This window comes from Motacilla alba, chromosome 4A, assembly GCF_015832195.1.
Source record: "Motacilla alba alba isolate MOTALB_02 chromosome 4A, Motacilla_alba_V1.0_pri, whole genome shotgun sequence".
NCBI lineage: Eukaryota > Metazoa > Chordata > Aves > Passeriformes > Motacillidae > Motacilla > Motacilla alba.
Genome location: NC_052045.1, coordinates 14,165,339 through 14,187,573, shown reverse-complemented (window position 1 = coordinate 14,187,573; position 22,235 = coordinate 14,165,339). Strand labels below are relative to the sequence as shown.

The 22,235-nt window shown below is 56.3% G+C and overlaps 2 protein-coding genes across 6 annotated transcripts; one reads left to right on the top strand and one right to left on the bottom strand.

The window, feature by feature from the left end:
* Positions 1-1,454: 1,454 nt before the first annotated feature.
* Positions 1,455-10,206, bottom strand: CLIC2 (chloride intracellular channel 2). Its single transcript, XM_038122870.1, has 6 exons — positions 9,915-10,206; positions 5,393-5,502; positions 4,861-4,986; positions 3,744-3,850; positions 3,190-3,371; positions 1,455-3,046 (listed from the first exon to the last, which is right to left on the bottom strand). Exons 1-6 carry the CDS (start codon positions 9,969-9,971, stop codon positions 2,885-2,887), a joined length of 744 nt encoding a protein of 247 aa, XP_037978798.1. The 5' UTR covers positions 9,972-10,206; the 3' UTR covers positions 1,455-2,884.
* On the top strand, positions 9,076-22,147 carry LOC119695050 (protein eva-1 homolog C-like). 5 transcript variants are annotated; one of them, XM_038122868.1, is made up of 9 exons: positions 9,076-9,879; positions 11,833-12,351; positions 15,326-15,525; positions 18,894-19,017; positions 19,198-19,350; positions 19,516-19,659; positions 19,819-19,890; positions 20,233-20,322; positions 21,016-22,147. In XM_038122868.1, exons 2-9 carry the CDS (start codon positions 12,132-12,134, stop codon positions 21,399-21,401), a joined length of 1,389 nt encoding a protein of 462 aa, XP_037978796.1. In that variant the 5' UTR covers positions 9,076-9,879; positions 11,833-12,131; the 3' UTR covers positions 21,402-22,147. The 5 variants fall into 5 exon arrangements, with proteins under 5 accessions (XP_037978796.1, XP_037978793.1, XP_037978795.1 ...); XM_038122865.1 differs by having other exon boundaries at positions 11,782-12,351; XM_038122867.1 differs by lacking the exon at positions 9,076-9,879 and adding an exon at positions 10,401-10,606.
* The last annotated feature ends 88 nt before the right edge of the window (positions 22,148-22,235 follow it).

Here is a 22,235-nt window from a genome sequence, read left to right as displayed (position 1 = left end):
ACACAATAGACTGAGAAACATGGATCTCATGCCAGGACTTTCCATGTGGCACCTATGAAGCAAGCCCTGGTCAATCAGTCTGAGCCCCAGCCTCGGTGCAGGTGGGGAAAGGCACAGAACAAGTTGCCCTGTCTCCTCTCCTCCATGAATAACACCTCAGAATTTTAAGCTTTTGAAAGTTTAAAATCTTCTTCTGCCTGTCAGTCACTTGCCCACTGCCCTCAGGAAACGTGGTGCTCAGTGAGGTAGGGCATGAGCTACCCTTGAGGTCATTCTAGCTGTATTTCTCTGAATTAAAGCCTTCCAGGGGAAGAGAAGTCAGTAGAAGCATTTCCAGTTGGCTGATAGCATGGTAATTTGAAACTGAAGTCAGGGGAAAAAAACAAGATCTCTAATGGGAACTGGAAATACCTCAAGACAGGAGAACTGGGCCAGGCCCCAGCTGACACAGCCAGGGCTGGGGGCTGCTCTGTACCTGCAGCTTTGGGAAGAGTGTGCACCACCTCAGTGCTGTTCTCTCGGAAAGCCATCTTCATAACCCTGTCTCATGGATGGTGTTTTGGGACATGATGGGGACCGGCCTCCAACACTGCCTGCATTTTTTCCAGAGAGCAAGGATGAGTATTTCCCTCTCCAAAACTGCCCGGACCCCAGCACTTGCTCTGAATTGTGCCACTTGCTGTGAAGCCCAGGCTGATCTCTCCAGCCTGCAGGGGCATCCACCCCAGGAGTGTCCCCTGATGACCCCAGCCAAGGGGACTGGGATTACATCAGCCACCTGGAGCTCACAGAGACATCCTCCAGAAGGAGGAACTGCACGGCCAGCTCCTGGGATGAAGGGGAGAGGCTCCTCTGAATGCCAGCAAGGTCAAATACTGCTCCAGCAAGGAAGCTCTCGGCAGCAGAGGATAAGCCTTGCCACTGGCTGAATCCTGTCTCCAGGGAATGGGGCATGCACTGAGAATCAGCTTGGGATGCCCAGATGCCAAAGGCTTTGTCACTACCCTCTTGCTGCCATGAGATGTGAAAGGAGCAGAAGACACGTGGTAGCCCTCAGGGAGGAAGATCATGCAAAAAGAGAGCATGGATCCATGTTTTTTTGTCCAAACCTTGGCCTCATGTTCTCTTCTGATCAACCCCCAAACCCCACTGGAGCCAGGGTTAACCTGCCCAGCCTTCCACAGCGCTTCCCACTGACACAACACACCACAGTAAGAGCAGAGCTTCTGAAAAGCCAGACCTCATGCTGGTCAGCAAGAAGTGCCAGGTCTGCCTCCAGGGAGGAACAGCCCCAGGCACGAGGACACGTTGGGCTGACTCTGAGCCAGTGATCCAGGCCAGCAGAGACTGTGGCTACAGCTTCACTTCTGCTAAATCTCAGAGGAGCTTCCACTGCAGGAAAGCCCCTGCCACTCCACAGCAGCCTCCGTGCCTGGCTGACACCACACCAGACATGCATATAAAATATAGTTTATTGCTATTCTTAGTATACAAAAACCAACAAACCAAAACCCATTAGTAACAAACCCAGTCCCCAAACCCAGCGCTGTCGGAGGCAGGCTTGCCAGGACACACCTTCAGTGCAAAGAGGACAGTGGCAGGGAGGGCTGAGGAGGCTCTGCTCGCTTCAGCTCCCACAGACCCCCATGCCCAGTGTACAGTATCCATTTGCCCTGGGGCTGCTTAGGGAGGGCTGGCCGAATTCTCAAGGCCTGGTGGGAGTCCTGGGGGAGCTGGAAGTGTCAGAGGGGGAACACAGGATGTCATGGCTGTGCAGAGCAGCTTTGATGCCTCATGTCAGCAACACAGGACGTGAAGGCATGCTGAGCCAAGGGGCACTGCTCCCACCTTTCCACAGACACAGCATTTTGCCAAACAGCTGCTGTCTGTTCTTCTGGGCTTTCCAGTGTGGAAACTAAATGTGTGCCCTACCCTGTGGCTGCTGCCAGCCTCAGGTGCCAGAAGTGTTGATGGGAACTAGGGGGTATGGTGCTATAGCATGGCTGCACCCTCTGCAGGGTTCTGCAAGGCACAGAGACTTCTGAGCTGGGAGGAGCCACACGGGACCCTGCAGCTAGCTAGCACGTGGCCCTGGGTGCTGGCAGTCGTGGGAGGGATGCCCTGATCCTCAGCCCTTCATCCTCAGGCCCTTTGCAGGTCCCCTGACCCTTTGTTTCCTCCCATAGCTGGTCCTGGCACTGTGGCACCAGGCATCACCCCCAGCACCCACCTACCCCCATGTCCTGTCGGGAGTCAGAGCCATGTCACAGCCCTCGACAGTGAGCACAATTTTTCACTGTGATGAGCTGCCAGGGCAAAGCCTTTCCATATCTTCAGAGGGAGTTGATGTCTTGGAAGAGAGGGCTGCCCAAATGCCAGTCCCAGGTGCTGAGCAGGTTGGCAACAGGCAAATACAAACAGCTCCAGCCCAGGGGAAGCACTGGGATCCCACAACAAGCACAGGATGGCTGGGACCACACAGGGCTGACAGATGGGAATGGGGAGGCTGGGCTGGCCTAGCCATTTGGGGGTGTCATCTCCTGATGAGAAAGTGCTATTGCAGGAGGCTAGTCCTCATCTTTTCCCATGACACATAGTCACAGGCTGTGAGAAACATTTTCGGGGAGTAGGGATGCAGCTACATCCAGATGGGAGCAGTGTGTACACGCGGTCAGCACTGCTGCTGCCCAGGGCTTGCAGCCAGCAGCACAGAAGGAGGAGGCAGCGGCAGGGGCTGTGAAGCAAGGCGCTGTTTCTGAAAGGCAGGAGCTAGCGATGTTGTAAACCCTCTCCAGTCTCTCCATCGGCTGGTTTTGGTTGTGTCAGGACTGCAGAGTTGGAGGGCTCAGCCAGGGCAATGCTGCCACCCCACCCCACCCTACGGCTAGGTCATCTTCCTGGCCACGCTGGCATATGTGTGCTCGATCTCCTCATCTGCAGGACAGGTGTGATTGAACTCATCACAGGCATAGGCGTTGTTGAGGTACCGCCAGACGCCCGTCATGTCCTCTGGGATCTCAAAGTCACGGTACTTTTTGGCTGCAATCTAGAGGAGAAGGAAGGAGGAGGAGGCTGAAACTTCCGAGACCTGGGGGAGACTCACTCTCTGGCTTTGGCAGGGGGACTCCCCGTCCACTCCTCTTGGAGCAGGTGCCTCCCTCCCCTGGCCCTGGGGCCCACTGGCCTTACCTTGATGATATGCAGTTTGGGCAGGAGGTTGCAATCGGCCAGAGTCAGATGGTCTCCATCCAGGAATTTCCTCTTGGAGATGGTGATGTCCTCCACACTATCCTGGTCAATCTCCTCTGGGAGAGGAGTGTTCAGGTAAACATCCAGGCGGTGAAACTCCCGCAGCAGGGCCTTCTCAAAATCTGGGAGGGTGGGAAACCAAGAGTAGTGAGTGTGTGCCCTGGACTCCCAGGCAAGCTGTGCTGGGCTGCCTGAGCCTCCCGCAGGTTTTGCAGGGAGGGAAAAAGCCCTCAGGGCCACACCCTCGGGACACAGCAGTGACCCTGGCCAGTCTCTGTTCCCAGGGGACTACAACAGCATCCCTCTATGCTCTGCTGTTATCCCTGTGCAGGGAGCAGAGAACTGCCTTTATGCTTCCCCTCTGCACTTCCCAAGCAGGCTTCAGTGAGGCAGGTAGCAGGAACCTTAACCTGATGGCAGGATTTGCCAGCAGGCAAAAGCATTTCTCATGCTGCAGCGTGGTGGACTAGAGCCCAACAACCCGCAATCCTTACTGATATTCGCTTCTTTGCGCGGGTTCTTGATGTATGCCGAGAACTTGGCAAAGATGTCACTGCCCACATCAAAGGACTCCTTGTACTTGGGGCTCAGGTGTGGATACCTTGAAAAAGACAGTTATGTCAGTGCAGGCAGGGATGGAGCAGGGGATGGAGCAGGGATACAGCAGTGTCAGTTCCTGGGCCACAGAGCCCAGGATGGGAATGGGGAGGATGCTGGTGCTGGTGCTGGAGGATGCAGGGGATGTTCATCTGGCTGTGGGAGAATCACGATGATGTCAATTACTGCAGCTGCCACCCTGTGAGCTGTGTCTTCTATCCATGGTGTTTGCCAGGAGACAGTCTCAGGGCAGTTTGGGGACACTGGTGGCAACAGAACCCCAGAGCAGAGCTCTGCCTTCAGGCAGTTGTGGCCCAGCCCAGAGGATGCACATTGGCACAGAGGGGTCTCAGGAAGCCAGAAGCTCCCATGACTTCCTCAGGAACTGTCTTCCGTTGCTGACATGTTCCAGGGTGTGCTGCAAGGGCAGACACATTCAAGGAAGCAGGTGACAAATGCATTTGAGCTTCCTCTGAAGCAGTGGGGGGCCTGCAGCCACACAGGGCAGGGGGAAGGCTGGTTTGGGGGGCTCCCCAGTGAGCTCAGGGAAGACCACCCCCCCAGCCACCCCATGGGTCACCTGCATTGCTGCTGTCAAGCAAGGGCATTTGCTTTCATTCAGCTGAGTGCGCTGAATATAAACAAGCAAAGGGGTCTCACATTCCCCTCTACCTCAACACCAGCTGCCACAGCCAGTGGCAAACCCACCAGTGCCAGGGTCCCTGCAGGGACCTCCCCATGTTCCCCCTCTGCCCCTAGAGTGGGGGTGCAATGGCTGGTGCATTTCCTCCCACTCTTTTCCATTCCTGCTGTCTCCATGCCCTCCCCAGTGGACCCAGCCCCTCGGCATCAAAGGGCCTGTCCTGCAGAGCAGGCTCAGGGGCTGGGGGGCATCCGCCTGCCTGGGCTGCCCTGGGGCACCTCCTGGCACCCTGCCTCGGTTCCCCAATCTGCCCAGCCCTGGACAACACTGTGACAGGCCCCGAAATGGGGAAGGAGGGAGTTTGCAGTTACGTGGGTGGGCCCAGGGTCTGCTCCAGGAACTCCTCAATCTTGATGAAGTCTGTTTTCAGCTCCTTGTTGAACAGCAAGAAGGGTGGGTTGGTGCCTGGTGCTAAATCTTTCAACTCTTCAGGTTTCCTGGAGCAGAGAAAACAAGCTGGTTCAGAGCCTGTAGCACATCTGCTTCCACCAGTCCCCAAGGAAAGTGGCCACGGCAGAGCTGGGGGCTAGGAGCTAGCACAGGACCAGGAACATTCCCAGCTCTGCTGGCTTCAGGGAGCTGACAAGTGCCCTCCAGCCTCTGGATCTGCCCCGTGGTGCCTTCAAGTCATCCTCAAATCCAGCAGGACAGGGAGTCCCTGGGCCATGTGCATTGGCAGGTGGCCCAAGTCCACCCAAGTGAGGTGGGCAGTTTGTGGGCAGCGATTGCTCCTGTGCAGTGACACACAGGCTACAGAGCAGGCAGGGGGAAGAAGTGCTGACAGGGGAGCTGAGCAGGGCGTGTTTCACCCCACCGCTGCCCGGGGCTTCAGTGCCACCTCACCTGGTCATGTCCACCGTGGTGACGTTGAACTTGACCCCTTTAAGCCAGAGCACCATGAAGAGGCGCTGGCAGAAGGGGCAGTTTCCAATGTTTTCTCCATCCAGACCAGCCTGCCAGGAAAGCAGAAAAATGAAGATTTAACCCTTACACAGACCGGATGCCCAGACCTGAAGATGTCCAGACCTGAAGAGTACAGCACACTGCTGGGAGCCCCTCCCAGCTCCACGGGGGCTCAGCTGTAGGACCCACCCTGAGCCATGGCCCTGAGGGCCACTGAGAGCACACTCGGGATGCAGGGTCGGATCCTTCCCTGAAATGTGCGATAAAGCCAGGAGGAAGTGGAGAAGGACGCAGGGAGAGAAAGTGACTGCTAATGGATGGGGAGGAAGGGAGGGTCCGCTTGGCCAGGAGGCCAGTCTGGAGACAGTGGGAGAAGGGAAATGAGCTCATGTTTGCCAGGAAAAGAGCAATTTGTTTTCATGTGCTGGTCGTGTCTGCCTCCCATCTCATGTGTGTTTAAGGAACCCAGGCACGATGTCCCCAGCCCAAGAACCACCCAGCAGCCTGCCCCAGGCTGGGCGCAGGAGGGTTGTGCCAAAGAGAATTTGTGCTGGCATACCACACAGCATTGGGAGGAAACAGACACGACTGTCAGCTGCTGAAGGAAGCCTTTGCAGCCCCTCTGCATGAGCACAGACACAGGCAGAGTGAAGCACATTTCCTTGCTCTGTAGCAGCTGAAAACATCCTTTGCAAAAACGACTGAAACACCTTATGAGGAGTTTGGTAAGAGGATATGGCGGGTTCTCCCCTTCACAAAAACTGGCTGAGATGCTGCTGTGAGACAGAAGTTGTGCTGTGGTAAGAGGTAAAATGGCTCACAGGAAACTCAGCTTCTTTAAGAGAATTACCGGGTTCCTCAGCTGCATGTGAACCGTGGCTCTCCGGCTCATGGCCACCCTGCCCTGGCAGGCAGGAGCAGCACAGCTATGCCAGCCCTGTTACAGAAGGATGCTGCTCCCCTGGAGCAGTGTGTGGTGGGACATGAGCCACACGAGCCGTAGTGGGACAGCTCTGCGCTATGCTTTGAAATCTGATAGCGAGCTGGAGTCCTGAGGCTAAGCAGGAGGGTGATGAGATTTAAGAGGATCTGGCAGAGTCAAGTAGCAGCAAAAAGGTCCAGGGTGGGCAGCTGGACATGGCTCCAGAGCTCACACCTCTTTTGGGACCCAAAGACAGGATGGCTGAGGAGACAGAGACCTGTGCCTGGTTCTCCTGGGCTGGAGGTAGGTGCTACAATTCACCACAGACGCCCAAAAACCTATGGAATCTGGAGTGCATGGCTTCTCCAGGAGAACACTGACATCAAACTCACCTTAAGGGGGAGTAAAACGATCAAAACAACCTTCCAATACTCCAGGTAGTAAGCTGGAGCAGGGGTTCTGTTTTTCCATCATGCCAAGACCTTTTAGTCCTTTCAGAGGAACAAAAACTACTTTTAATAAGTATTTTTTATATCATGAAATCTGAGGAAGGAAATGGGAACTGAGAACCGTTGATTCCCTAGTTTGTGCCCAACAGTAAAGCTGAATCTACACATGAGGCTGGTCAGTGTGTATTAATAGCAAATACTCCCAGAAGGGCTGCAGCTCAGGAACGTCCTGTGTCATTAACAGCAAATAGGGCTTCTTTGGAAAGGAGTGAAACTGGGTCTCAGTCTTCCTTTGAAGGAGCTGGAGGGGAGAGTCAGAGAACAGCCTTGAGGGCTGCCCATGGGCAGGAGCATCTCTGCTCCCCCTCCCCAACACCCCTGCCACCTATGACCCAAACTACAGCCATGCTTTGGAGCATCTCCAGAATCAACAGCCCAGCAAGTGCTTTTGTGGCTGCCTAGCATGAGGACCAGTGCTTTTCTCCCTGCTCTCCCTGCCAGCTGCACTCTCTTTGACTTCCCTGGCCTGTCACAACGCTGGGAATGAGAGGGCTTAATTTGTGCTGAGCATGGCAGCACACAGCTCTGGTGGAGCCACCAAGGGACAGGGGTGGGGTGGGGTGGGGGGTCAGTGAGGAAGGAGTGCCTGTAGCTCGGGCTGCTCTGGGCACAGACTCTCATCACCTGCTTCAGGTTTTTCCATGCTTGTCTGGTAGCTCCAGTCTCTGAGTTCCTCAGGCTGGTCTTCCCCCTTATCTTTTAAAAATAGAGAAGTGGGGAGTTTTGGACTAGAGTGAAAATAAAATCAAAACGGCCTCTGCAGGGAGGAAGAATCAGGCCTGTACCTGGATGCTCAGAGCCAAAACCTTTATCTGGAGGAATTGGAGGGGAGCTCCACCAGTGCCCGGGCAATGCTGGGGGACCATCAGGCTCTGGAAGGGCCTTGCTGGCAACCACTGGCCGTGGGGGGGAGCCTCAGGGAGCCAGGAGCCCTCAGAGGAGACTTGCAGCCATGTGCCCTCCCTCGCTGGCAAACGCAGAGCAGCATGGAGTGGGGGGAGTCATTGCTCATCACTTCCTTCCCCAAAGTGCCTCTGCTGCTCCTCCTGCTGCAGCAGGAACTGGGCGGGGGAGGGCACAGACTGACATTCCTCAATCTTTTGCCCTCAGATGATAGAGAAACCCAGCGTGGACTGGCACAGAATCTCTAGGAGGGTTGCAGGCTTTTAGCCCCAACTTTCTGAGGCATCACTAGGCTGCATAGGGCATTGAAACCCCAAAGCTACTTAGCAGTTCCTGTGGTTTCTCTATGGTGAAACAACCTTAAATGCAGTGGGAGGAGGGAACAGCTTTGCCTGCTTGGGTACTGCTAAATATTCAGTCCCCATGGGACCTGCCACAGCTTCTACAACCACCCTGAGAGCCAGGAAGCAGCTAAATGCCTGGTGGAGCTGCAAAGCGGAGTCTCCACCCAGGCAGGGAGAGCCTCCCAGCCGACAAGACGATGCTCTTGCCAGGGACATGGCAGGGTGAGAAACTGCCAGCCCCTTGGGAACCAGCCACCCCAACCTCAGGGTAAAGCGGGACTTCTCTGCACCTGCCCATCCTCACCATGGTAACTCCAGCATGTGCCAAAGTGAAAGTTAGGCAGGGTGCCATGCCATGCCATGCCATGCCATGCCATGCCATGCCATGCTGTACCAGCAGGCGCTTGTGGGAGCACCAGCTTTCCCCATGATTTACAGCTGCCACTGGCCACAGCAACAGCTGTGTCAGGGGTGTTCCCAGCCCGGGGAGGTGCTGAAGGCACAGGAAGGTTCCTGTCAGGAGCTAGAGCCACTGTGTCTTTGGAAAAGCTGGGTCCTGAGTGCTAGGACGGGGAGGCACAGCACCAACTTTTCTGTGAACAGACAAGCCAGGACGGTTTTTTCGCACTGAATTACAGCACAGGGGAAGTCCTGACGATGCTGCTGGTTTTCTGTTTCACTTCCCTCTGAAAACCCCCTAGAATGTGCTGCTGCCATTGCAGTCACCTCATGGGTTGTTTTCTTTTTCAGCCATCCCAAGGAAAAGTGTTAAGCAGAGAATTCAAGACAGACTCCTTTTACCAGGAATACACTTGTCCAAATCCAGCTCTGCAAAGCTCAATGTCCATCTAGAAGTGCTGTGGCTACAATTTTGGCAAGGGGATGAGAAAGAAGTCTCCTGGGAAGGCTCAGATAGTCCTTTCTAGCAAGTATGTCTAACTACTACCCAAGAAAGGCACCACAGTGCCTAGGACTGCTGGGTGCCTGTGCCAGGGAAGCTAGTGCCTCTGACCCAGTCCTTTTGGGCACCAAAGTGCCCCAGGAGGAGAGCAATGAAGCCCATGGGCCTGAGTCCTACAGAGAAACCACCCTTAAAACCTTGATGAGGTGGCACAGAGAGGCATTGCCCCCTACTCACTGTCACTTGACAGTGTGTCCCGGGGCCCCCCTGGCATTGCTGTGGGCAGACACCTTTAACAGCCACCAGCTTTGGCTCCTCTCTTTGTGCACCACCCGTAGCCACTGCACATATTTTGAACTTGAGTGTTAAAATATGCCAAGGAAAGGGTTCAGAAAATTGCTTAACAGGGAAAAAACCAGAAAGTGTTTCCAGCCAATACCCCTCTGTGATGCCGCCCCATCTCGCCCACATGTGGACTCTGGCAGCAGTTCCCCAAGCCATCCATGCTTGTTTCATAACCCTACTCTCAGAAGAGGCTGAAGTGGCTGCTGCCAGCCCTCCTGCTTGCTGTTCCCAGGCTGGGGCTTGTCTTATCTGGCTTTTGAGAGGCATGTGTGTTCCCACTCCTTCATCATGCTGCTGCCAGCAGTGCCACTTCTCCAGGGTGCAAGACCGGGGCATCTCTCAGGCTGCTGAGTGTGACACCCCACGGTCCCCACACCACCGCGCGGTCCCCCCGTTCGGGCAACCATTTAGCCAGCCCTCGTGGCGAGCGACACTGAAACTGGTACCCATCTCCAGCCTCACAGAACATGAAGACACCGGCACCCAGCTGGATCTTGGTGAGGGTGAGCCAAAGAGTCACTGCCCCCCCGAGACCCACCTTGACGAACAGCTCGATCTCGGGCTCCTTGGTGGTGCCGTGCTGCCCACTGTCCATTCCAGCGCTGTGGGGAGAGACCCCCGGCCGCACGCTCTGTGCTGAGTCGGTCTGTCCCTGCAGAGCTCTGATGGAGGAAGGCTTTCAGAGGGCTGCTGCCTTGGGCCTCTTGGCTGCTCTTGCTCCACAGAGGGGCCGGAGCTCACACTTTCCTTCCTTTTTGAAGAAGGGAGGAGCAATGGGTGTGCGCCAGGAGAGGAAGCTGCAGGGCCTCTGAGGCGTGACTCAGCACGGGTCTATCTGGTCACATTCAGAGTCTATCGCACCCACCCAGGTGCTCCTCCAGCGCCTCGAGCAGTGGGCTGGCATCCCCAGCAACTCTGGTCCACAGCACTGCTGCTGGCTCTTCCCAGCTGGGAGCAGGGGTTTATAGAGGAAGTGTCTTGCCTGTTGCTCCTCCTGCTGCTCCAGTCTTGGCCCTTTGCCAGTCTCCCACCCTCATGCTGGTGTCCAGTGCCCCAGGGCTTCTTTATCAGTTTGGGGTGAACCTGGCTGACCTTTTCGGTGCCTCCTGCGGCTGCATTATGACAGGCAGCCACCCGGAGGGAAGGTACAGCTCCTCTCCCAGCCCACCACCCTCGGGGGATCCCTGCTTGTCTGAGCACCCCTCGCTGCAAGGAGCTGGGCTGCACAGGGTGAGTGCTCAGGGAAGCTGAGTGGAGCAGTCTGGGCACATGTCACTGACTTTTTGAAGGTGGGACATAGCCCTTGGGTGGGAACGATTGCAAAATCTTAAGCTAAGGCAGGAGATAAAAGATGCTGAAGCATGCCGGGGAGCAGTGGGAAACCCCACAGTGCCCCTGGCAGCTGCCCAGCTATGTGGTGCTTGGCAGGGTGGTGGGATGGGATGTCTTCAGGGCTGACCTTCAGCAGGGCCCCATTCCTGGAACTGGGCTGTTTTGCAGGAAGGATGAACAGCTTGCTTTCCTCCCCAGGATGGGAGGGAACTGTTTGCAATCAGATCACCATGGCTGCAGAGAGGGCAGAGACAGCTTCCCAGCACACACGGGCTTAACTCTTAGGCAAGACCTGTCTTGCACCCCTAGACCACATAGCTGGTACCATTGCAAAAAGTGGGGATCCCCAATGCTTGACTCAGCTCGCCCCCCCAGCTCAGATAAGCTCCACCTCTTCCCAAATAATCAACCCCTGATCAGACAGCAATCTCTCTCAAGGCAATTAGGATAGGAAATTATTTTGCAGACCCCTGGAGGAGACTCCCCAGCAATGATGTTTCCCCTGGTCCTGCTACACAGCCCAGAGTGGTTCTAACACTGGGGGTTTTTTCTGCCCCATCAAAACTTTGGGAGAATTTGGAACCCTGGGACAGGGTTCTCAATGGGACAGAACCCTCCGACTCATACTCCCATAATCAAGAGGTTTGTATTGATGGCACTGTAAGTGCCCCCAGGGCCATGGCATTACCCTCATCACAGGCTCGACACCCGCCACCCAGCTCTGGCAGTGCACCCCAGGTGAGGTGTGCCACAGCCTCCCCAGCTACCCCTGCCTGGGCAATGCTGAGCCTCTGAGAGCTGTGCTGGCTCCTGGCACTGCCAGCTGCTGCTGTCTCTGCTGATTTCAGCCGGGAGAAGAGCCAGCAGCTCCAGTCCATGGCATTTCCCTCCAGCTGAAGCAGCAAGCAGGGATTTAAGTCCTGCAGGTGGGAGGCACAGTATGACACGGTGCCCTCCTCACAAGGTGCCGGAATGCCCGGTACCTGGCCCCACAGAGGCTGGGGGGCAGAAACGTGGCAGCCAAGAGGTTCCTTCCCACACTGTTGGGTGCAGGGTGTTTGTCTTTTCTGCAGGAACAGCCGCCTGGGAGACAGTTCAAGGAGCCTTTCCCTTCCTCCTCACAGAGTGAATGGCCGGACATTCGCCGAGATTGAGATTACAGCACACATTTGTCTGGATTTGTGTCTCACCGTGTCTGGGAGAAAGCTGGGAGCACTTTGGAAACCTTGTCAAGCCCTGTTCCTCTGTCCAGGGAGAACAGAGGCCGGAGGGAAGGGGCTGCCAGTTTCTTTGCCAGCAATGGGATGCCAAGGCACGGCTCACCCGTAACAGGGTGCCCTGGAGAAAGTGTTCCTGTGCCGAGAGTGACCCAGCTGTCCCGAGCAGCCGCTGGCCCTGGGCAGCAGGCTGAGAGTGAGTGCACATGTGCCCGCCGAGCCTCGGGACTTCGGCAGGGCAGAGAAGCGAGCCATTGTCCCCGCGCAGTGCCAGCCCCGCGGGCACCGCCCGCCGCCGCGGCCCGGCTGGTGCCAGCTGCCGCCGGGGACACGGCGGCTCTACCATGGCCACACTGCTCCGGCCAGCACTGACCGTGGTCCTCCTCTGCTTCGCTGTGCGTCTGGAGGCCAGCCCGGAGCTGTCCGGTGAGTCAGGGTGAAGGCGGGGAGGAGGGGGATGCTGAGGACAGCGCCGGTGTGATGGGAGGGCGAAGGGACAGCAGTTTGGTGGGGTAGGGACAAGTGAGGTATAAACCGTGGCAGGCCAGAGTGAGTTTCCCCAAAATGCTGGGATTTCTTTATCTCCACACAGGGCTGTTCTCTGAAAACACACTGCACACATCCCACAGCCCTGGTGTGCGTGAGAGTGGCTCCCCAGTTCTGCTGTGCTCTCTTGGGGAGTTTGCAGGCAGAAATGCAAAGAAACAAACATCAAGCCAGTCCCTGAGCTTTGCTGAGCATCCCCTCAGCCGCGATGCTCTTGTCCTCGGTGCTGGACAGTGTGTAGAGCTGAAGGAGCACTCAGGGCTACCCTGCCAGCCCTCCCTGCTCTGAGAAGGAGAGGGAAGAGTTGCGTTGAAGCTGTACCTGGTTCCTAGCTGGAGCTGGTGGCTGTGCCCCAGCTAGAGCACTCGTGAGTAGGGGTGCTGCAGGGTCCCCTGTCACAAGATACAGCATGGGTCAGACGCTCTCCCCAGAGCTATGCCAGTGAACCTTACTGGTGTAGACAAGGCAGAAGTTGGGATCCCTGCTGTCCCAGCTCTTTGAACAGTCAGGACAGGTGCAGGCAGGCTGGGCACCAGGCATTCCCCAGGGAGCATCTGAAAACAGCCACGCACACCTTCCATCTGCTCAGCCGAGCCTAGGTGGGTGAAAGCCTGATGCTCCAGTGTGGGCTGTGGTGAGGAGGATGTGATTTCATCTGGGCAGAGCTAACGGCACAAACCACAGCACCGGAGATTGAGTCAGCTCTACTGGCACGAATCACAAAGTCTGCCTGCAGCCTCCTTGACATGGCTCCACCCAAAAAAAATCTTCACAACTGCTCACTGGCCCAAAATAGTGTGATGGAGAAACCTCTACACCCAGGGCAATGTTTGAGCCTCAGTTTTAAAATACAAACCGCTGGTGTCTGCAGCCAGCATGACAGCAGAACAGGATGGCTGCCTCAAGGCTGGATTTGGGGAAAACCATTTCTTCTCATATTTCTCCCCTGACTTCCCTGCCATCCCTAGGATTTGTCTGAGCCCTCTGCATCCAAGGCTGCCCAGCAGTAGGGAGTTTAGGCAGCCCTAGATCCAGCAGTGTTGGGTATAGGTGGGTGGGTTTGGAGTTAGTGCTAGGCAGAGGTCAAGGCCAGGGTGGGCTCTGAAACCTTCAGGAGCATCTGACTGCTGCCAGGTGCGGGGCTGGTGCTGCGAGTGTGGGACTGCTGCGGGGGAGGCAGAGGAAGGGGATGGGGGCTGGCAGCCTGGGCAGGGTCCTGTGCCCCTCACAGGCCCCAGCATCCAGTGATAGGGGGCAACCAGAGGAGAGGGACAGGACAGGGTTTGTCCTGTCCCCTCTTCATGAGCTCTGCACTCCAAGGGTCTGATCCAGCTCTGTGCCATTTGCATCACACTGGAGCTTTGACCTCGTCGATTGCCATCTACCCTCCTGTACCTCTCCTTCCCTCTTTCCTCCATCATGCAGAGAAGCAATCGAGGGCTTGCTTCTGGGATGCTGTGGCCACCCACTTGCTCATCCCAGCTTGTGAGGGATAATGCCAAGGGAGAGATTAACTCCAGGCTGGAGGCAGCTCCCAGCTGCACCCACTGACATCCCAGGGAGGGATGCTGACTGCAGATACCAAAGGGTTAGTTGCAGCACTGAAAGTGAAAGGGGCCCTTTGTGCTGCTGAGCCTGGCACTAGTTTGTGGGGTGGGGGTGGAGGAGCTAGTGCTCCCACCTTCTTGTCTTGGTTTGGGGGAGTTTGACACATGGGGGTTTGGGGAACAGGGTGCATGTCCTGCCCTGGGCCCCAACACTAGCCTAGGGCTGAGGTGCAAGTTCCTCCAAAGACCCCAGAGCTGGGGTCTGGGGTCTGTGATCTGCTCAGAAGCCCCATGTTGCCCTGCTTGCAGTCTCCTAAGCCTCAAAATGATGCTTCCCCTTTGGTTTTGTTTTATTCAAAGATGCAAAGTGCTTCGTTCAGGGCCTGCACATCACATTTTGTCAGTTTTTCTTGCTTCCTCAGTCTTCTCCAGCAACTGGTGCCTGCTCAGAGCACCTGGCAGCTTGAAGAGCTCTTACTAAAACAGACTCCTTGCCCACCCAGCACAGCCAGTGCCAACTGGAGCCAATGCTGCATGTTAACCCTTGGAGAGACTGCACAGGACAGTCCCACTTTGTTGTCCCCTGTAGGGAAAACAACAGGGACAGTAGTTTGGGACATGAACTAGGCAGGATTGAAGGAAACAAGCATTCTGTGATGGGAATTCAAGGAGGGAAGGGCTAGTTCCCATTGAAAGGGCTGTGGGCCAGGAATAGCTTGCAGTAACACACTGGGCTTCTTCAGCAGAGACCTGAGGTCAGCTGGGCTCAAGTGATGACATTGTGGCTCAAACTCATCCATACTGACCCAGCCAGCTGTGGGGGCTTGCAACAGCCCCTGGACCATTCTCTCATTGGCTCATGGCTCAACTTGTGACAGACTTTTGACAGAGAGCATCCTCCTCACCCTGACTCCAGGGATCATCACTGGGAGACCATCTCTGGCTCACTCTTGTTCTCTCCCCACCATGGCTCCATAACAAGCCTGATTTTCTCTAAACACTTGACAACTCCTTATGGGATTTCTCCATCTTCCCTGACTTGCTGTACTGCCTCCATCTTTCCTTTCCTGTTGCTAACCAGCTCAGCTGTTCTGTGCTGCTTCCCAGGCTCCTGGCAGCAATGCTGCACGCAAGGTTTGCTACAAGCCCATCTTCTCTGCTGCTGTTCTGCTCTGATCTTGTTCACCCCATAAGTGCCTCATCTCAAGATATCCTCACTGCCACCAGCGCTTGGGTGCCCAAGTGCCACCACTGCTGTGGTCCTGGTGTCTCCTCTGGACAATGCCACCCCTGCTTTCCCCTTCCAGGGTACCTGCGCAAGGTGCTGAGGAACCACACAGCCCACACCTGTGATGGAGAGCAGCTCCTCATCGTCTGCCCTCGCAAAACCACCATCAGCATCCTCGGGGCCTTCTATGGGCGTCGAGTGCCCAGCAGCAACCTTTGCCCCAGCCCCGACAATGCCTCCCAGGAGAGCACCGAATGCACGTCTGCCACTGCCCACCTGGTAAGGGAGGGATCCCAGGGGCCAGGCTGCACAACCCTCTGTCTCCACATCGCTGAGCTGCCTGCTTGGGCTGGGGGGCTGCAGCAATGCAGCCTCCCCGTGCTCTGAGGTGGTTTTCATCAGCATCAGGATTATAGAATAATAGAATCAAAGAATCACAAACACTTCTTGAACTCTGTTAGGTTTGGTGCTGAGACCACTTCTCTGGGGAGCCTGTTCCCAACCACCCTTTGCGAGAGGAACCTTTTTCTAATATCCAGCCTAAACCTGCCCTCACACAACTTCAGCCCATTCCCTGGGGTCCTGTCACTGGTCACCTCAGAGGAAAGATCAGTGCTTGCTCCTTCTCCTCCCTTCATGAGGAAGTTGTCGACTGAAATGAGGACCCCCTCAGACTCCTCCAGGCTGAATAGGCCAAGTATCTTCAGCCAGTCCTCATAAGGCTTCCCCTCAAGGCCCTTCACAGTATTTGTTGCCCTCCTTTGGATGCTCTCTAATAGTATCATATCTTTCTTATATTATGGTGACCAAAACTACACACAATATTCAAAGTGAGTCTGCCCCATGCAGAGCAGAGATGTACAATTCCCTCCCTGGCCTGGCTGAGCCTGATGCCCCCCAGGACAAGGTTGACCCCCCTGGCTGCCAGGGCACTGCTGATTCATATTCAGGTGGTTGTTGACCAGGACCTGCAGCATACACCCAGTCCATACGCCCCAGGTTGCTCCTTCCCAGGTGCAGAATCCAGCACTTTCCCTTGTTGAATTTCCTGTGGTTGGTGATTGCACAGTCCTCTAACTTTTTGAGATCTCTCTGTGGGACTACCCTGCCTTCAAGGGAGTCAACAGTTCCTCACAGTTTTGTGTCATCTGGGATTCCCTGTGGGAACCTTTCCCTAGACCATTTTTGGAAGTTAAGGGTGGAAGAGATGTTCTGCTAAGCGTTCCAGAGTAGAACCTGGCAGGAGGCACTGCTGTGTCCTGAGATGGCTTTTGGAGCAATCCCACAAGAAGCAACAGGCTCAGAGAATGCCCTGGCATCTGGGGCTGGCTTCTGGGAGAGGGGCAGTGCCGTAGCCAGGCTGTTGGGCTCATGAAGTGAGACAGGACCCCCTGAGATGCTGCACTCACCCCTGTGGCTGCATCCCCTGGGGTTGGCACAGACCTTGGCTCTTCCCCAGCCAGAAGTGGCACCCATCTGTGCTGGCAGGCACCGGGACTGGATTAGTGCAGCAGACCAGAGGGGTGCCTGTTTGCTGGCAGCAGTTGGTGCAGGGAAAGGGTAGGAAAGCAGAGGCTGACAGAAGAAAAGAGATGAAACCTCCTCAAAGCTAATGCCTCGGTCCCTCGATGGGGACACAGTTTCATATGCTGCTTTTCTAAGACCCTGTTCCAGCTCCTTGCTAGGGCTGGGGCAAACCTGCTGCAAAGCCAGTGACTGCAGCTGCCTACAAGGAAAGGCAAAGAGCCAGTGCCCTGCTTAGGAGCTCACAGGGCTTTCCTGCCTGGTCCTGTTCCAACCATACATCCCCTTCTGGGATCCTGCATGTTCCAGGAGCTCGGCAAGCACCAAGCCAGACCATGCTGGCACAGCACCAGGCTGCTCCCATGAGCCACCCTGGAAACACAGGTCAGGACTGCCCTCTCTGCAGGATGGAGAGTATGGCCTGGCACAGGTGCTTGGAAACTGAAGGGCAGGTCTGAGAGCAGGTCTGTGTAGCTCAGGTTCATACTGGGGGTGAACGGTGGGGTGGCCATGCTGGCACAGGGCTGGAATACGTGCTGCTGCTTAAGGAGCAGGGATGTCTGGAGCAGAGAGCAAAGAGAGCAAAGCTGCTGCCAAGGCTCAGCTCTGTTTAGGCAGCAACTGGGAAGAGAGGATGCTTGTGTTTCCTTAGTGAATTTCCGTTCTGGCAGGCAGTGAAGACCAAGCGGAGGCTCAGTCCCGAGCTGGGCGGGAGGGACAAGGACAGAGGAGGGGAATGAGAGATGAGAAGAGGCTCTTGTGGCTGCTGGAATCCCCGGGCCCGAGTCACGAAGGGGTAGCAAGGGAATAAACCCCTCCCTTCTGCCGGCAGCCTCTGCTCCGCTGCGGAGCCGCTGCTGTGGGACTTGTGGGGGCAAGGAGGGGAACAGAGGGGCAGGGAGTCCTCGGCTACCCAGAGACTCCGGCCAGAGCCGAGGGCCCGGCTCGGCCACTCGCGGGCGGGTGAGGGGACAGGGGCCGCGGCCGCCCCGGTCACGGGCGGGGTCCGAGCGGGCAGTGCGTGAGCCCTCGGCCCCACCTTGTGGCCGCGCGGGGACATCGCACGGACCGCGGGGACGCCAGCGCGGGGGGCGCGCCTGCACGGGGTTAGAGACGCGTGTACGGCACGGTACGGTACGGTACGGTACGGTATGGTACGGTACAGTGCGGTATGGTACGGCACAGTACGGTACAGTACAGTAGGTATGGTATGGTACGGTACGGTACAGTACGGCATGGCATGGTACGGTACAGTATGGTATGGTATGGTACGGTACGGTACGGTACAGTATGGTACAGTACAGTATGGTACGGTACAGTATGGTATGGTATGGTACGGTACGGTACGGTACAGTATGGTACAGTACAGTATGGTACGGTACAGTATGGTATGGTATGGTACGGTACGGTACGGTACGGTACGGTACAGTACGGTACGGTACAGTATGGTACAGTACAGTATGGTATGGTACGGTACAGTACGGTATGATATGGTATGGTACTGTATGGTATGGTCTGGTACAGTACGGTACGGTACTGTATGGTATGGTACAGTATGGTATGGTACGGTACTGTACGGTATGGTACGGTACGATACAGTATGGTACGGTACGGTATGGTATGGTGTGGTACGGTACAGTATGGTATGGTATGGTATGGTACGGTATGGTACAGTACGGTTCAGTACAGTATGGTATGGTACAGTACTGTACGGTATGGTACGGTACGATACAGTATGGTACGGTATGGTATGGTATGGTACGGTACAGTATGGTATTGTACGGTATGGTATGGTATGGTACAGTACGGTTCAGTACAGTATGGTATGGTACGGTACAGTACGGTATGGTACGGTACGGTATGGTACGGTACTGGGATGCCAGCACAGGTAGTAGCAGCTGTGTAGGACACACAGCTCACTGTGGGTGCAGGGAGGGAACTGGTTCAGGAACAGGCACTGGAATTGGGATGTCTGCATCAGGGGTGGGCAGAAGCAGCTGTGGGACACTTCTGTGGGGGGAGAGGCCACTTCCCTGAGCGTGGGGATGGCACTGACGCACGGGAGGTGAGAACAGCCTCAGCACTTCTCACCCAACTCACACCTGTTCCACTCTGCCCTCCAGAAGCTGCTGGCTGAGTGCCAGGACCAGCAGTGGTGCCAGTTCTCAGTGCACAGCCAGGTCTTTGGGCCAGACCCATGCCCTGGGACACACAAGTATCTCATCGCTTCCTACAAGTGCCGGCCAGGTGAGGTGGAGCACGGTCTGGGCGATACTGCATGGGCTCTCCCTGACCTCAGCTGCTCAGAAAGGGGCAGGAAGGAGAGCTGGGCTGCTCCTGCACCTCGCAGCCCTATTTCAACCCTTCCCTTGCCCTAAGAGAGGTGATTCAGGATGCATCGGAGCACTCAGCAATGTCGCTCCTTAGGGAACCATCGGGTCAAGACCGTGTGCGAGAATGACAAGCTCAGGCTGCAGTGTCGACCAAAATCCATCCTGGCCATTTATTCTGCAAGTTATGGACGATTCCTGCGGGGCAAACCAGAATGTGATGCTTTGAACACTGGAGAACCCCATATAGGTATGCCAGAATGGTTTGAGACAGAAATGGGGCAGGAATTATGCAGAGAGTATGGCACAAGTCCACCACTAGGCTGTACCTGTGTCTCTTGGCCTCTGCTGGCTGATGCCCAGCAGGGAGGGGCCAGCAGCTCTGCCCATGGGTCCATGCCTCATGTCTCTGCAGAGTGTGTGGCTCCAGATGCTCTGCGCAGGGTCTCCAAGAAGTGCCACCGCAAGGGGAACTGCACCGTGGCTGCTGACAAGGCCACCTTCGGGGACCCGTGCCTCCCCGGCATGAAGAAGCAGCTGCGAGTCTCTTACACCTGTGGTGAGAGCTCCCCACGCAGCCAGGAGCACAGGGGCCACTGGAGGAGTGTCTGCTCTGCCTACCCCATGCCAGGCAGGCAGGGGCATGGGGCTCCCCAGGGAGGCAGGGGCTGCAGGGCAGGAGCAAGGTGATGATGCTTGCTGTGTGCTCTCCTTGCAGTGCCCAAGCAGCTGCTGGAGGAGGTGGGCCCTGACACCTCGGACCCCTTCCTGCTCTCGGACTATGTACACGGTAACGTGGGGGGAGGAAGGTTACACCACAAGCAGTGCGGCACCATGTCTGTGCTCGGGTGAACCAGCCCTTCCATGGTTTGTCTGCATCCCTGGTACCAGCCTAGCATCCCTGTCCCATGGTGGAAACCATCCCTCGGTCAGTGCCCATTCTGAGGGGATGGAGGTGGCATCTGCTGGGAGCAGGGGAGAGGAAGACACACAGGGTCATCCCTGTGGACGGCAGAGCACTCGTGCAGGAAGGATGGAGTGTGGTGTGGGGAAGGACAGGCAGGAGCAGGCAGCCGGGACACGGGGCACTGAGAGCACCTCGTGCCTCAGCCTGCACCCCTTGTCACTGCAGGTGGCTGGTACAAAGGGCCCAGGTTCTCCAGGCTCCAGGAAGACCGCATGATTTTTACTAGCTCTCTGGCAGCTTTTGCTCACCTTTGGGGTATGTGCCCTCCCTGGGTCTCATGAAGCACCTGGGGAAACAGACAGCCTGGGGGGTGACTGACATCCCGGATGGCCCCAGCTCAACCCAGGGCTCATCTCAGAGGCAGCCAGACCCCAAACCTCTCCAGCAGGGCCAACAGGCACACGAAGGAGCAGGGCACCAAGCACCCATGCTGAGTTTGGGGTGGACAGGTAGGGTGGGAGCTCAGAGGTGGAATGAGCCTCAAAGACCCACAGCATCAAGAGTCATGGTGTGGCTACTGTCCTGCCTGTGGACCTTCCTCTTCCAACAGGCCAGATTACCCACTGGGTCTTTTCCTTCCTGCCCTGTCTGCAGGCACTGATGGAGACCACCTCTCTGCAGGCAAAAATTTCCCTTGCCAGAGGAAATTACTCATTTAATCCCCCAAGGGATTATTCTTTCCCCTGCTCTGCCTACCCCACATCCCAGTGGAGGTTTCCTTTGGGGAAAGGCCCATTTCAGGACTGGTGGGAGCTGATGAGGCTCTAGATGACACTTCCATGATCACTGGGGCAGGGTCTGTCCTGTCTCTGCAGCCTGGGTGGTGAGAGCATCCCTGCTCCCCTCCTCTTACCCCCTATGCCTGGCAGAGGGGCTTTGCAGGCAATGATACCCCACAGACTGCAGAGCAGTTTGTACCCTGGTGTCTTTCTTTCCTTTTCCCTTCAGGTGTCCCAGAGAAAGTTGCCCTCTACTTTCTTTGCGGAGTCTCAGGAGGCCTCATGCTGCTGCTGTGCATCATCAGCCCCAAAACAACCTTCATCCAGGAGGTGGGGGAGGCTCTCAAAGACCCAGAGCTGGGGAGCAGCTCAGAGCTGGGCAGGACCAAGCTGCGGGATGAGCAGGATGAAGACATCCCTGATGACAGCTCCTCAGACTCCTCCTTCCGCCGCCTCACCCGCACCTACCGGGCCACTGACAGCATCTTCGGCCCTGAGCTGACGGCAGCCATGGAGGGAGCAGTGGAGCACCAGGGCCACGGTGGGGAGGAGATCTGGATGCCCAAGGAGTCAAGCCCATATGCCATACACAAGATCAAATCAGCCACCAAATAAGAACTCAAAGAAAATGGCTGGAGGGCAGCAGAGGGGTGCAGGCTCAGTGGGATCCAACATTAGAGAGACATAAGAGTTTGGGCTCCTTGAGGTGACTGGACATCCTGAGCAGCAGCAGGGTCATGGCAGCTCCAGTGTGTCCATGAACCCACTGCTCCACCAGCTGGGGGTGACATGCAGACCCTCAGTGTGATGAGGGGCTGTGTAATGGTTCTGTGGGCCACAGGCTCCTCTGCCACAGATGCCACTAACCCTAACCTAACCTCCCTGTTCTCAGCTTGCATTGTCTGGCTCTAGAGTTTAACCCTGATCAGCTGTGCCGAGCCCACCCTGAGCCCTTCGAAGCTGCTTGCTCCTATTTCTCCTTGGGTACTGCCTTCCACTCCTGGTGCAGCAAACGCACCCTGCACTCGGGCACTGTGTCAGCAGCGGAGAGGCAGGAATGGCCAGGACATAGGAAGAGGCAGGTAGAGTGGGTGTGCAAGCACAGCAGGCATCAGCAGCACAGCCCCACCACGGTGCACACCATGCAGCCCTGCTGTGCCAAGGGAGCTACTCCCCAGGCTGGGGCCACTGGCAGCTCAGCATAAGACAGGCTCTCACCTACCTGCAGGCATTCAGGAGCTCTGTCACCCTGTGTCGCTCTATGCTTTCCTCTCTACTTTCCCCAGTGGCAGGAGAGCCCCAAGTTTTAACTTGCTGTGTTTTTTTTCCCAGTGAATAAATGCAACAGCTCTTAGGCACAATATCTCTCCTTGACCTTGGTCATTATTAATGAAAAGGGGAAAAAGGAAGAGGCAAAGTTCAGCCCTCCCTGTGCAGAGAAGTACCTTG

Bases quoted from the DNA above. Each gene is read 5' to 3' on its own strand.
- CLIC2 (XM_038122870.1), bottom strand. From the start codon at position 9,971: ATGGACAGTGGGCAGCACGGCACCACCAAGGAGCCCGAGATCGAGCTG. The intron at 5,503-9,914 runs GTGGGTCTCGGG...CTTTCCTGGCAG, and splicing joins AGATCGAGCTGTTCGTCAAG to GCTGGTCTGGATGGAGAAAA. The intron at 3,851-4,860 runs GTAACTGCAAAC...GTCTTTTTCAAG, and splicing joins CAGACCCTGGGCCCACCCAC to GTATCCACACCTGAGCCCCA.
- LOC119695050 (XM_038122868.1), top strand. From the start codon at position 12,132: ATGTGCCCGCCGAGCCTCGGGACTTCGGCAGGGCAGAGAAGCGAGCCA. The intron at 19,660-19,818 runs GTGAGAGCTCCC...CTCTCCTTGCAG, and splicing joins GCGAGTCTCTTACACCTGTG to TGCCCAAGCAGCTGCTGGAG. The intron at 20,323-21,015 runs GTATGTGCCCTC...TTTTCCCTTCAG, and splicing joins AGCTTTTGCTCACCTTTGGG to GTGTCCCAGAGAAAGTTGCC.